The 14,811-nt window shown below is 45.9% G+C and overlaps 1 protein-coding gene across 2 annotated transcripts in view; it reads right to left on the bottom strand.

The window, feature by feature from the left end:
* Positions 1 to 942: 942 nt before the first annotated feature.
* Positions 943 to 14,811, bottom strand: part of TMEM74 (transmembrane protein 74) — a 331,834-nt gene continuing 317,965 nt past the window's right edge. For both annotated transcript variants that reach the window (XM_085604074.1, XM_085604075.1), the window contains exon 2: positions 943 to 2,667. In XM_085604074.1, the coding sequence (XP_085460200.1) occupies positions 1,769 to 2,608 (840 nt within the window). In that variant the 5' untranslated portion in view covers positions 2,609 to 2,667 and the 3' untranslated portion in view covers positions 943 to 1,768. The remainder of the gene's footprint in view (positions 2,668 to 14,811) is intronic.

Raw genomic sequence — 14,811 nt, 5'->3', positions numbered from 1 at the left:
TTTGTGGGCTCTATGATGTAGAAGTCACAAATGGTTTATTTTGGCTGTGGGTGTAATCTGGTTGAATCTCTTATTTTTTAGAAAGGTTGATTTACATATGCTGACCATATTATGATCTGGAAAGGATAAGCCCTGCTATTTAGTAATTCTTTAGGGCCTACCTAATTAGAGATCGTGAGTGTCATGAGGGTCATCTTTTGTAGGTAGTCTTTATTGCCTTGTGAGGTAGGCACAATTACCCCTCTTTCGCGGTCAGACTCCGCAAGGCTTGATCCCTTGGTGAAGGCACTCGGTCTGGTGTGGGGAATCTATAGGTTCCGGTGGTGGTGTTAGATTAACGTGTTGCCTGAAGACTCATAGTCTCACATTTGTTTCACAGCTCCTACTTTGGAGGTTATGGCTAGTGGGTCCATATGCACAGTTCAGGTAGACCGTGTTTTGGATCTTGGCTTTTTTAGTCTTCAGAGGAGTTCTTTTACCTCTTATACGTTGCTTGAAATCATACACATATTGTAAATTTTTTTCTTTCTTGTGTTTGATTGTTCTTTTAGATGTGTCCACACTGCAAAGTCTCAACTTATCTATTGTTCATTAAAGTGATGGATTGTGATTTTGCTCCAAAACAGGTGCAAATTTCTGTTGTGAAAAACGGGACAAATATTCATTTTTATATGATTTTGACATAATGGTAGGTGTCTGCGTTAAGGTTTGGTGGGTAATTTGTATTGCTGCACTTCGTTATCTGTTTTGGTACTTTTGAATATTTGTTGCATAATGTTTGGTGGTGAGGTTCCCGTGTATTATAGGGATTTCAGTTGATCTAAACCGTCTAAAGCAAGATCTTGCGAAAGGTAGCAGTGTGAACAGGCTGGAGAGTTTAATAAAAACATAGAACATATATTAATGTTGTAAAAATTGAATTTTTACTAATTAGTTGAAAGATTCGCTTTATTGTTATAATAATTTCATATACATTGCTTAAAGAATGCTATTTCTTCCTATCGGTCACAGAGATCAATAAAGAAAAGATTTAAAATGTAAAGATTTAAGTATATTATAAAATTAGATAGAATTTTCTCCATGTGGAAAATCTTTTTTTTTTTCTCTTGGAGATTCACTGACTGTCTATTTATTCGATAATCACTGATATTTATTTTACAATTCACAAAATTACTTTTTTACAGCTGTACATTCCTGGAAGCATACCATAGCACCATGATTTCTCATACACCAGGTATGCAAATGGATGAAATATGTTCCTCAAAAAATCTAAAAGATCGTAGGGTTCCACAAGTGTTCAGGTTGAGGTCAATATTACCTCAAAACTGAAGGAGAATACTGTACATTGAGAGTCAAATTTCAGGACAGTAAACATTTCGCACAACATGAAATGCCATCAGATTGCCACGAAGCACATGTAACTATGTAAATATGTGACTATTAATTCACAGCTTGTCTGCTTATTACATGCATACTCATTTTCAATTTATAAAATACATTAATGGAATTGGCATGATGGGAGACCTAACAAACACGCCTATATTCAAAAAGGTGTAAGACTAAGTAAAGTCCAACAGGAACAGAAATGTAAATAGTATTTAATTCTCAGTGTGTTTCTTAACAAACAAAAATATCAATATGATAAAATATTCAGTAATGTAAATTTTGCACAATCTTAATGTCAAATAGTATTAGAACTGATAAAGCAATTAGCATATTTTAATTGTTTGTATCCTAGGGTGGTCCAGTTCAAGTTCAGATAAGTTTATTAGTTCTCTAAGGCAAGCGCATCTTCTTCCACCAATGTTAACTCCAGGGTGTTTTCGTGTGAGGGAGATTTCATTCTAAAGTTAAAAGACCCATATATTTTTGCTGATTCCTTGGAGGATGCAAACCGGTTCCTCCGATACAATTCACCCTTCCACATAGAGACCATTAGTAGGCTTGAGAGCACTACTCCACCCAGAGTTAAGAGGCAGAGTCCTGCAATCACACACCTATCCAGGTGAGCGCCAACTCTTGCGCTCTCTTTCTCAAGCCGCTCCATTTCTCTTGCTGGAATGGAATTCGGATCCACCTTTACATCCCTTGGTACAATGTAGGATATGATAACAAGCAAAATCCCAGTCACTAGAAACGTCACCGCACTGATGAAGCCATAATCTATGGATTTTCCTGAAGAATCTGACACGGTTTCATCATCCGACATGATGGAGGGGTCGTGTGCCCCAGCTGGTTGGATTGCTCTCTGTGAGTCATGGCAGTGCTCTGGGGTTTGGCCATCACGCAAAGAGAGGGATGGGCTTCTGAATTCTAGATTGACATTTTCATCCACATGTATGAAGGAAGTCTCGAGTTCCTCAGAGCAGCAGACTTTCCTCTTTACTGACTGGATATGAGTAATGTCTGGCTGGTCAAGAGATGCCACTGGAGAGTAAACATTCCATGGTGGTGCCATTTGTGCAGACGTGCAGCGGCTTTCGTGGCAGCACATTGATTTATCTGCTGTATGTCGCCCAATATCCCCAACGGAGGCATTTTCATTCCAGTCCACGTTGTTGCATACATCAGGTGTTCTGTTGTCTTTCGTGATGTAAAGAAGCTCCATGAAAGCCAGGATATTGACTCATGAACCGGAGGATCAAGCTAATCCATTCTATGGAAGCTCTGAAAACAATGACATAAAACATGTATTACATTTTTATGAGATTAGTGTATTACTTGCTGACATCACTAAGCAATACAATGCATGAGATGTGATTTTAAAAAGGTAAAACATTGTAACTTTTTCAATTTATTGTTTTTTCTCTCTCAACTTAACAGGTAGGTTGCTTTATAAACCTTTACCAGCAGCAGAGCTAGATTTACCCACATTTTAGTATTTGAGAGACAATAAATGAATCATTTGAAATCTTGTTCACTGCAATAGTACATTGTTAAATCAATAAAAGATAAGAATGGAAAAGGAGAGAATCTATCAAACAGATGTATCTTATCACGGACAGCCATGTCAATTACTTATATGTATAAACTACAAGACTCAAGTGCAACTTAATTTGCTTGTTGTGTAAGGAACACAACAGAAGAAAACTCAGACTCATGACGAAGTTCACTTGTAAGATAAATTAGGCAATGCTAATATATAAATCACAATTGAGGTTCAATGAGATTGTGTTTCGTTTTCTCTCTTACAACTATGTAGGAAAGTAGTATCTGCTTTTATGGTTACCCCCACTTTTTGCCTGTTGCTAAGATGTTACTGACTAGTCTGACTGGGATCCTGCTAATCAGGACCCCAGTCTATCGGCTTTCTCCCTTAAATTGGTATATTTATTACTTAGGTACATCCCAGATTGAATACTGGGGTACTAGTATATGGTACTAAGGTACCCAGGGCATAGGTACCCAAGACGTCCCCCATGGGCTGAAGCATACATTGCGCCACCCATGGGAGACCATTCAAAATGGAACTACAGTCCTGCCATCGCAGCCTGTGTAAGCTGGTGCTAGCACCACTTACTATAGATATAGGTTTCCTATATTAGGAGTCACTGCACTTAAAACCTATAAGTCATCCCTATAGCAGGCCTTATCAATCCTGAAGGCTGGGTGCTTGTTTCTAAGTGTGAGGGTGCCCTTGTATGAGCAGGACGCCCCTACAGCCTATGGAGTTCATTCTCCTGGGTTGTAAGTGAAGCAGCCATATACCATATACTATATAGAGGGGAATCCTATCATGTTTGGTATCAAACATGTTGGAATTATACCCCAACACCGTAAATGGTGTTGGAGTATGATTTCAAGCACGGGAAGAGCTCTCCATTAGGCTCTCAGTGCTCCCGGTACCAGCCTTCTTGACCCGGACAGCACAAAATGGTTGCTGCCAACCAGAGACACGATTCTGCCCTGCAGCTGCTTAGCCAAGCTGGAGCATGGGAAGACAGAACAATGGGCATCCTGTCACAGGGAGGTGTGACCACCTCCCAGACAGGATTTAGTGTATTGGGGCAGCATGGGTGCACTTGCCAGCACCAGTCAGTCTGCATGATGGGCACATTTGGTGACCCCATGCATAGTCCAGTTCAAACCAGCTGTGGGAGCCGTTGGCTCACACTCTGGTTTGAAACAGACCCTCCCCTGGGAAGGTCCCCTGAATCATTTCAACCCTTTCCTTAGGGTACTGACGGGCTTGCCTGTGGGTGGGTCCTAAGATTAGTCAAGATTCAGATCAGACACCACTTCTTCGTCTACCATCTGGGCACTCTGGACTTCGCTGGATGTCGTTTCGGCTCGACTTCGTCACCCTTCCAGTCTACTGCATCGTGTGTGCCTGTGCACATTACAGGAACCTTCCAAGGCCTGTGGGCATCAAAGACGCCTGAAGGAGTCACTTTCATGCATTCGCAGGCACCGCAACTAAGTCGACCGGTCTGCTGATCCTGAGCTTCTCCAGACTCCAAAAGGTTCTGCAACACAGGTGGTGGTTTTCCACAGCTCCTGAGGCCTGCCCTGCCCTCTCACCAAGTTTGAGACCAGGATCCATCGTGGTGGTTGCAGTAAGCCAACCCCTGTGTAGCGCATCAACTTGCAGATGCAAAGGCTTGTTGGCTTCCTTCCAAGAAGATCTTCGGGCTCCATGTAGCCCCAACCTCGAGCACTTCCAGTGACAAGAATCTTCAGCCACACCACATCGTGTGCATCGTGGCCTGCATCTTTTAGATCCTCTCGCAACTCCAGTGCCTCCGGCCTGTGAGTCCATTTGAGGGTCACCTTTGTTTCTTTTGAGCTCCCCTGATTGCTCTGTGTCTGGCCTGACACCCCTGCTTGTGGTGAGTCCCCTGGACCTTGCTGGTCCCGACACTGCACCTTCTTCGACTTCTGCATTGGTTCAACTTGTCAAGGCTTGTTGGTGCTCCAGCTGGACACCGACCCCTCAGCACTTGACAGCCGACATGGGACAGCTCGTTCACAGCTCCTGGTCTTCCTCAGCGTCACCTGGTCTTCACAACTGCAGAGTCAAGATCATCGTCATCTCTCCTGCAACACCCGACATCAGAGGGCATTCGTCTTCCAAGTCTCCTGTTTACTCCTGAGTGACATAGACTCTGAACCCTCTCATCTAGAATCCACCTTCGGATTCCACCGGACACTTTCTCCTTCTTCAGCAGCGGCACTTTCCTGACATCCTCCACTGGGTTCGACAGCGGTTTCTGACACCACTTCACACCTATGCACCCGGCTTCCCTGGTGTAGGTAGCGTGGGTACTAGGGAAGCCACAGGTGGGGTGGCTCTCCAACCTTCTGTCTTCACCGGGGCTTCTTCAGGGTCCACTGGGAAGAGTCCTTAATCTTTAAAAATCCCAAAACGACTTACAGATAGAGGTGTACGGAGCATGTGCTTGTGTTCCCACACTGCACACGCTCCCCGTGGGGTCCCTATCTACTCACTTTGGGTGGTTCCTTGGGTCTCCAGCACTTCTAGGTCCTCTCAACCATGTCTTGACCTGAGTCGTGGTTCTTATACCACCTTCTTAGTATATGGTTTGGCTCCTCCCGGGGACCACTGTGCATTCTGTGCTATTTACTGTATGTCTTTGCAAAGTATTGAGTGCATTGTGATTATCTCTTAGTAGGAAATATCTAAACGTGTTAGAGAGTAATACATAATAAAATACATATTTTTATAAATACCTTGTGCGGTTCTTTTTCACTTATTCTATACTATAAGATTGCATTCTTGTAAAACAAGTTGCTTTACACTCCTTCTGGACTAAGCCTGAAGGCTGCTCTCCACAGCTACCACTTAGAGAGCTTTCTAAGGTTGTCTAAGACCTCTTAAAACACCGTAAGGGTTGTCTGGACTGGTGTAAGGTGCCCACTTACATTAGTGGACATCATATACTAGGCCAGCTTCTCACAACTATGTACTATGCAGTGAATGAAGAGATAACAGTAGACATATCACATCTGATCTAGTAAGCTCAATTCAAAATTAGGGTGTAAAAGATTTTGATTTGGAATTAAGATTACTTTTTAAAATAAATTGGTATCCAATTAATTAGTGAGAAAAGGGACAGGAAACTGATGGCAGTCTACTTGGAGTTTATTCAATTCAACCTGATCATGCCCGATGTTTGAAAGGTGGCTCTCTGTGAGAGGAATCTTCCAAAACAGAGCGCCAGAAGTCACACTAAAATTTTACTAATCACATCATAACATTTTGTCAAATGTAGGACTCTAGCAGCTCCAGGACATGGTTGCGACATACACCAGCACCAGTAAATTTACCTCAACAAAATATATAATTTAGCTCCAAGGAGCAAATTCAATAGTAGAATATACCAAGTTAGGCTAAAAGATTTGAAAATTCCATTTAACATTACCACATAATCTTGAGTAAATCAACAATTCTGAGATCAGCGTCCCAAAGAATGAGTGCTCTGAAGGCCATGGATGCATTTCAAATGAAGAGTGTGGGGGGAAGAAGTAAAAATTCTGTTAGCCTGGACGTGACCCCTGAAACCAGGATAGGTGGACGCCACCAGAGGACACTGAAGAGCCACTGCAGCTCAGGAGAGTTAAGGCATAACGGGTGAATGTTGGAGGGGAGAGTTGAGATTGTTTGAGGGGAGAGGAAGGGGGTGAGGTTACAGTGAAGCTTTTGTTTAGTGTCACACTAGCTTTGTTTTATACGGCACCATCCTGAAGGAGGCCCCTGTAGAGAAAAGGAGACTAGCAACCAATCAGTATAGGCAATGGACTGATAACATTATTTGTCCCTCAGATACCATTTTCAAACTTTCATTTTTGTGTGTTACAACAAAAATAAAGATCAACATTCAGAATCCTACCCAGCCTCCCCGATTATACATTCGCTTAGCCTGCCACATAATATAGAGTGTATAATCTCCCTTTTAATTTTTTATGCAATGTACCTATTATCCCATGGGTAAGACGTTTTCCTGCAACATTGCAACCTCTGTGCTGTACCTTTTTAAGTATTTAAATCTATAGTGTATTGGATAATTGTTTAAGCTTTTTTTTATTACACGTTACTATATTCCAGTTGATTTTCTTCTATACTTGTGGGAAAATCATCTTTTTTGCCTTCATCACCCCCTTTGGTTTTACTGATAAATGAGGTTACTGATTCTGAGATTGCCCGGGCTCGCTTAACCAGGCCCAGTGCTCTGTTCTCTAAAGTTATGTGGTAATTGGTATCATTCTAATTGGCAAAGACAACCTACCTGTAAGTCCCTAGAATCTGGTAGGGCATGTAGGTTTAGAGACCCCAGTGGACTTAATGCACTTAAGTTTGCACTGCTGTGGGGCGTGGCCAAGATGATGACGAGAATGGACGTGTAGCTCAGAGCTGTGCGGTGGGCCCAGCAAGTATTGTCTCTTAATCTCCCCATAGCAGGTCCTCCACCCATGTTAACGTATCAGAAGAATCCAGGTACTCTCTACGGCCCCAGCACAACATTCCTGGCTGGCATCAGCTGCAAACTGTGGCGCGACGTTGCATGCAGCTTCCCGACTGACTGTCGAGATCTACTGCAGCCTGTGGGTTGAGCGTCCGCTCGCTGCTGGTGAGGTCCGGTGGGGGCCCACAGAGAGTGGAGACCTGTGTCTGCTGCTGCCCCACCCCCCCAAAGTACAGCACAGAGGATTGCGGGGCGCTCTATACCTGAGCGGAATAGGAGTGTGACGAGGCCCGCCAAAAGGCCACACACATCGAGCAGCAGCCTGTATTTGTGACCTGGCCCAGATAATTGTGGGGCCCCCTGGGACTACCTTGGTCTTGAAGTTAAAAGAACCCATTGATGCCCCGTGAACCTTGGACCCCCTCCTCACCCCCGTGTGGTGTTAGCTGTTAAGGAGAGGTGGGGGCAAGTGGTGTATGAGGGCCCGTGTCTGCCATCGCTCCCACTTGGCATGTGACTTTGTGGACTGCGAGGTGCTCTACTTTGGGACAATGCGGCAAGGCCTACCTGGGGCCACATACCCCATGCCAGAGTACTTACCTTGTGGTATGGCCGGGATGGCCACAACGCACCCTGTAACTGGCCAGCACCTGGGAGTAATAGACTTCTCTGACAGTTGATGAGCCTGGACCCCTGGCCATCACCAGTATCCATATTTTATCGGAAGCTCCTGCAGTGGAGCAGATCGTGGTACACACAGGTCGGATTCTTAAAGCGCCATGGCTGCAGGACTGGACCGTTGCGGGGCCCTGAATGCTACAGATGACCCCGAAAAATGAAGGAGCTGTTAGAGGTAACCCTCACACTACCCGCTGCAGGTCTTCCTGCATGGGTTTGCGGCTCTGGCTAGACCTGCCCTGTGCCGGTGACAGACCTTCCACGCAATATTTTGAAGACACCAGAGATAGTTACATAAGTGCGAGTGACTGGATCCTGTGGCAAGGGTTCCTGCAATCGTCCTGGGGTGCGGACGTGCCAACCTCACTTACAGTGCCTTTGTTGCTTCATGGTCTGCTGGCCGCTACTGTTATGGCAATGCAGAGTGAGTGATGACCCATACTCTAATTGACTGGGCCTGAGGAACGGTATCACTAGACAACCTGAGGCCAAGCTTACTGAACAGAGGGACACCTCCCCAGCCTCCTCACTGGATTCGACCCACAAATGGAACCAATGTGCCTGAACTCACAGGGGTGATACAATATCTTGGACAGAGGATTCTGAGAGCAGGTCCAGACACAACAACATCTGCCTGATGGGCTTTCCCGAATGCTCGGAGGGCCCCAGGATGGAACTATTCCTAGAGTAATAGTAGGTGTGGACTGTTCTTGGCAGCAAGGCCTCAAATTTCTTCTCCATTGAGAGGGCACAACATATTCCGGGCCGACCTTCCCTCCCTGGAGCCGCTCCACGTCCCATTATAGCCCATGTCCTCAATTACTGAGACTGCAACTTACAACTGAAGTGCTTCCGTTTCAAAGGCCGAAGGTCCTATGAGAGAGCTCAGATAACTGTATATACCGATTTCACCATGGAGGTGCAACGTCGCTGTTGTTCTTTCTTACAAGTCAAACAATGCCTCAGAGACCTGAACTTCAAATATGCGCTCCTATGGCCTGCCAAACTGCGTGTCGTTGATGGGGACATGACACACATATTTCAATCACCTGAGGATGCCTGGACGTGGCTTCACACAAAACAAATGATGAAACCAACATACCCGGAACAAACTAACGTTCCTTGGCTGCAGCCCAAGCCATGGCGGCGAATGCATAGGCCTATGGGCACACGACCCACCAAGGACTAAGCAGCAGGGGAACAGGCAAGAGTGTTGGCAGAGGAATCGCTCCATGCTTTGAATCCTTTTGCTCCCCTCCAAGATGAGCACTTTTTGGAGTCAGGGTTGGACTCGGGCTGCTCATGCTCATCATCAGGCAGGGTTCATCGAGGACCGAAGGTTACCCCACGGTCGGCTGATAACTTGTAAATCCAGGCCTGGAAATGTGTCATAGGACTGGAGCTGGTGGGTACCTTTTGACACCTGCTGTCACCAGGAAGGTAAGGTCATATGGGCATGAGACTCTGGGGAGTTTTATATGCAGGGCCCACACCAATGAATTCCTAGACTCTCCTACTGTAGCCCACATGCCGAACTCTGTTCCATAATCGGATGTCACTTCCTCACAAACTTCTACTTGGACTTTATGGTTTTCTGACTTATTGGTTAATTTTTCACATTTATTGTTACCCTTAATGAGGGAAAATTTGGGGATATTTTACTGGGCGGGACCTGAAAGGGCGACTGTCTCAGGGGGGTTATGTTTTTTGCTATTGTTGTGATTTTACGAGCTTCACTACTAATGTCCAGGATTACACTTGATATTTGCCGACATGTCACAGACCCGCCCAACAATTGAGGATCCCTTCTGGGAGGGCTGGGGGGCTTGTGGGTGGATTGTGTGTCCTTCCCCCTTAATGTATGGCATGACTCGAATGTCTAACATACAGACCAATACACAGGTTCCCCAATATCACATCATGTCCTGGAAAGTAAAAGGTATGGCTACACCAATGAAGCGTTACCGTATTTACGCCTATCTCAAAAGACGTCATGTCCCCATAGCAATACTCCAAGAAACACATCTCACAGCCCCCGAATTACACAAACTGCACACTAAGTGGAGGGGCCAGATGCATGGGACCATGGCATCCTCCTTTGCTAGCGGGGTCCTTATATGGATTGCGCCGGGAGTACCACATGTTGTGTCCTCTCAGAAGATTGATGCTGGGGAAAGATATGTGGTGCTGGAGGGTCAGCTGGATGTTTTACCCTTAGCACTGGTGGCGGTGTACGCTCCCAAAACCCACCAGTGTGAATTTCTTGATTCTCGTACCCCGGCACTCTTTAGTGATCCATTCTTCCCCGATTCTGGGGTGGGGATTTTATCTGTGCTCCAGACGTGGCACGAGACCCCTCTATGCCCTCTCTTTGAGCAGCACCATCCGGTCACATCGAGCAAAGTTTTCGCAAGTGGGTAACTCATATGTTCATTCAAGATGCTTGGCGGCTCACACATCCATTGGGCAATGAATACTCCTTTTATTCTCCCGTACATGAAATTCACACCAGAATTCATTTTCTATTTTGCATAACCTGTTATGCAAAATAACAGCTCGAGGTGGAATACCTGGCACGCACCCTTGAGGTGGAATACCTGGCACGCACCCTCTCCAATCATTCCCCAGTAATGCTCACCGTACAATGGGGTCGTGCACGTCCCATGATATCTACGTGGTGCTTACAAGTGGAGGCACTGTCCGATCCCTCCTTTTAGGCAGAACTTGTCCAATGCATAGAAAGTTATTTAAAGCTTAACATGGGCACTACGTCCTACCGAGCTGTTGAGTGGGATGCTCACAATGTGATAGTGTGTGATCACTGTTTGTCGACTTCTTGGGGGGGCATAAATGGTTATCGGAGGATGTTCTGATCATTGAACATGACATCTGCTCCTTGGAACCCTGGGTGGCCACTCAGGCAACCACCACTGAACAACTCCAACGGCTGCACAAGCAGCGCTTTGAGGCAGGACGCACCCTGAGCAAACACTGCTATAAGCAGCGCTTGGCACTGCAACATGCCAAAGGGGACAGTGCAGTGAATCTGTTGACATGGCTGGTACGTGATGATCAGCAGCGCACTCCCATAGGCGCAAATTACTCGCCTGGATATCAATAAAGTTTTAGGACAGGTAGCGTAAGCTCTATTCTGCTCCACCCGGTGCGTCGATCCACACTAAATGGGAATTTTTTACCACCCTACATTTGACACACTTGAACGCCTTGCAGCGAGTTGAGTTAGACACACACTTACAGCTGGACCGTTATACTTGACGCTATATCTCAGATTGCCCACAGCAATACCCCAGGCACTGATGGCCTGCACATCGAATATTATGCCCCCTTCCCCACTTGGACTAAACAATGTCTCCTTGACATTCTTAACTAAGCAAGGGAACGTGCTGCATGCCATACATGCTCCGTGAAGCCCATATAGTAGTCTTAATCAAACCTGGTAGGGAGTGGGACCCCCTGGACCTCCACTCCTATCAGCCCTTATCCCTGCTCAACTTAGACTGTAAAATGTTGTGCACGGTCCTGGCTAACCAACTTTTACCCCTTGTACAGGTGCTGGTCCACCCAGACCAATCTGAGTTAATCCCCAGCCGCAATACGTCTGCAATACATTCCTGAACATACACCGTCTTTTGCGCCTCCTCCACAGCACACTGAGATGCTCCTGACCAGGTGGTGGTGTCACTAGACATATATAAATCCTTCAGCACCCTGGGCTGGGATTATTTGTTCTCAACCCTCACTAACATGGGGTTCGGCCCAATATTTCTCAGCTGTGTGCGCACTCTTTATGTTGATCCTGAGGCACATGTTGAAATGGGCCAAGTGATCTCCGACAAGGTCCCTATTTGCAGAGGCACGAGGCAAGGTTTCCCCCTGTCCCCCTCATCTTTGCCATCACTATGGAACCACTGACTTGCAAGCTCCGTCAGCGGGTGGACAAGTGGGGCATATGCAAGAGAAACATGCACCACATCATTTCGCTATTGCTGATAAAGCCCTGATCTTTTTGCAGGATGTGGGATCATCCCTACCTGGTCTGATGCAGATCTTGGATAACTTTGGCATGATCTCTGGCCTTTGGGTTAAGTGGCCTAAACCTTGCATGTTCCCCCGGTGCATGTGCTGTTAGATGAACGATTGGCACATCTGGATTCCCGCGTGCAATGGTGCTATGACACCTTCACATTTTTGGGCATCCAGATATACCATTCTGAGCGTGACCTCAAGGAGGGCAATCTGGACAAGGCGATTGGGTCCAGCCACGGTGTCTTCCCTTCTGGTGGTCACTCCCGCTATCCCCACTAGGCCGGGTTGCAATCTCCAAAATGCCAGTACTTTCCCGCCTGCTCTATTATTTTGCGGACTTCCCCATCGTACTTCAAAGGTTTTTTTTTTCAAGACCCCCATGGGTTACTGTTGGAATTGATTTGGAGCACAGGCCGCAGCCGGGTTGCACTGCACTTTCTGCAATGCCCGCTCACTGAAGGCGGGTTAGGGGGCACCCAATTTTGAGCTGTATTACATCGCAGCACAATTAGAATGGCCTCTGGCCTGATTGAGCACACCAACCCACCCTGAATATTCACTTATACATGCAACACTATGGGGCACAAGTGTGTTTACATGGCTTTCTAACTTAACCCTCTGCGTTGAACTTGAATTCCGAGAAATGACAGTGGCCAGCTACTGCTGGCATAAGTACCAACATCCCAAGGGCCCAACTCTTCCATTCTCCCCCTCAATTCCTATTTTGGAGTTGCCGTTATTGCAGCAGATGCCAAGGTGCTATGACCAAACCACACGGACTGAGGTTGCAATCACACAGGTGAGTGATCTCAGTAATGAAGGAAAGCTTACGTTATTCCAAGAACTGGTTGAAATGTATGGACTAAAGCTGGTCAACTCTTAATATTTTGCATTGTACAGCGTGCGGCCCACAGGACATGGGGCACCAGTGAGGCTGAACCACATACCTTACAGCCTTTTGATACATTGTTGACGCCACACATCATGCTGTCACGTTTTCGTACACTGCCCTCAACACTACCCCACCTGATCATGCCACGAGGGCACCTACCAAATGGGACGCAGTGCTACAACAACCACTGATGCACACAGCCTGGGCTTGGCACTAAAGATGACCAAGAATATATCCTGCAATCCCAGGTTCAGCTTAACACAGTTTAACCACATTCACCACACCTATCTCTCCCCAGACCGCATTCAGTGTATGCTCCCGGCGCTCTTCCTGGCATATTCCCATTGCAAATTGCAGAATGCGGACTTCATGCATATGGTATGGGTTTGCACGCCATCAGCACAGGTGTGGAATGAAGTTACTTCCATGGTAATGAAACTGTCAGCACACCCACTCACCCCCACCCCTGAATTTATTGACCTGGCCTTTGATCTGTTTAAACGAACCATAGCTATGGCTTGGCAATCCCCTGCTCCTTCGGAGTTTCGGGCTGGCATCATATACTGCGGATGTGGACCAAAGCAGAGATACACACTCTTAGAGCACTATGCATATGGGGTGACTCTATCACTGGGGTGAGGAATTGGAGGGATATTTGCTCGCAGTTGAAGCCAAAACTGATGTACGCCCACCCTGAACACATTGAACAACAAACGCTATCACTCATGCCGTAGTAGCTGACGAAACCATGGTGACCATCTTATATTTAATGTTATTTATTCCCAACATTACTCAACGTGTGCCCCCCTGGGACAGCCCCCTCCCAACACATGGCCACCTGACAAGGCACACCTCTTCCCATGGCGTGCCCACTGCCCAATGGGTCTGCATGCCTGCCCTCAATTAGTAGGGACGCTCACTCGTATAGTCTTGGGGCACTGTTCATCAATGCATATGTGATATGAACACAAACGGCTTTAGCATGCTATAATATGTATAACTCGGACTGTAGAGCTCTCACATTGTTGGATTGTTGTTCTCTTTATCCCTTTTCACTTTCCTAGACTCCACCTTCCCCCTCGTCCCTCCTTTTTTTCCCCTGCACAGTAGGATTCCACTTGATAGTACTTGGTGTATCCTGATAATCGAATGTACACGCACCTTGCTTTACAATGCCAAACAGGTATCATGCTACATTATTATACATGTAAATTACACGGTATGGGGTCTATTGTTAACTGCTGTGCACTGCACTCTATAAAAATCAATGATTTAAAAAAAAAAAAAAATTGAGCACTGCTGTAGTGCCTGGCATTATTTTAACGTTAGGCCTGTCTTTCGGCTGGTGTTAAAATAGAACTGTGTCCAAATTTGACTTTGGAATCAAAAGTATTTCCAAAGTCCAAAACTACCTTTAGTCACCGCTAAGGTCTGCCCTAAGTGCTTCAAGGGTAGGGTGTTAAAAATAGCAAGGACATTATGCAATGGTAGGGCAAAACAGCTAAAGTCTTTTTCCCTATTGTAGGGCTGCTAGCCCCATATGCTAACACAGAGAAGGCTTTAATAAAGTTTACCTTTGCTTTGGAGCTAGCTAGCAATATTATTCATGATATTAAAATAATGGTCAAAATAAATCTAATGACTTGCCATGGTTACTATTACAGGAAAGAAGTTTTAGAATCTCCTATCATGAAGTTACCTAAAGAAGCCCAGTACCAGCCTCTTATGAGCCAAGCCAAGCTGCGCCTGGAACTGAAAAAATACAGTCAT

This window comes from Triturus cristatus, chromosome 5_1, assembly GCF_964204655.1.
Source record: "Triturus cristatus chromosome 5_1, aTriCri1.1, whole genome shotgun sequence".
Classification (NCBI taxonomy): Eukaryota; Metazoa; Chordata; class Amphibia; order Caudata; family Salamandridae; genus Triturus; species Triturus cristatus.
The sequence above is the reverse complement of the archived record's forward strand: the minus strand, read 5'-3'. Positions and strand labels throughout refer to the sequence as shown.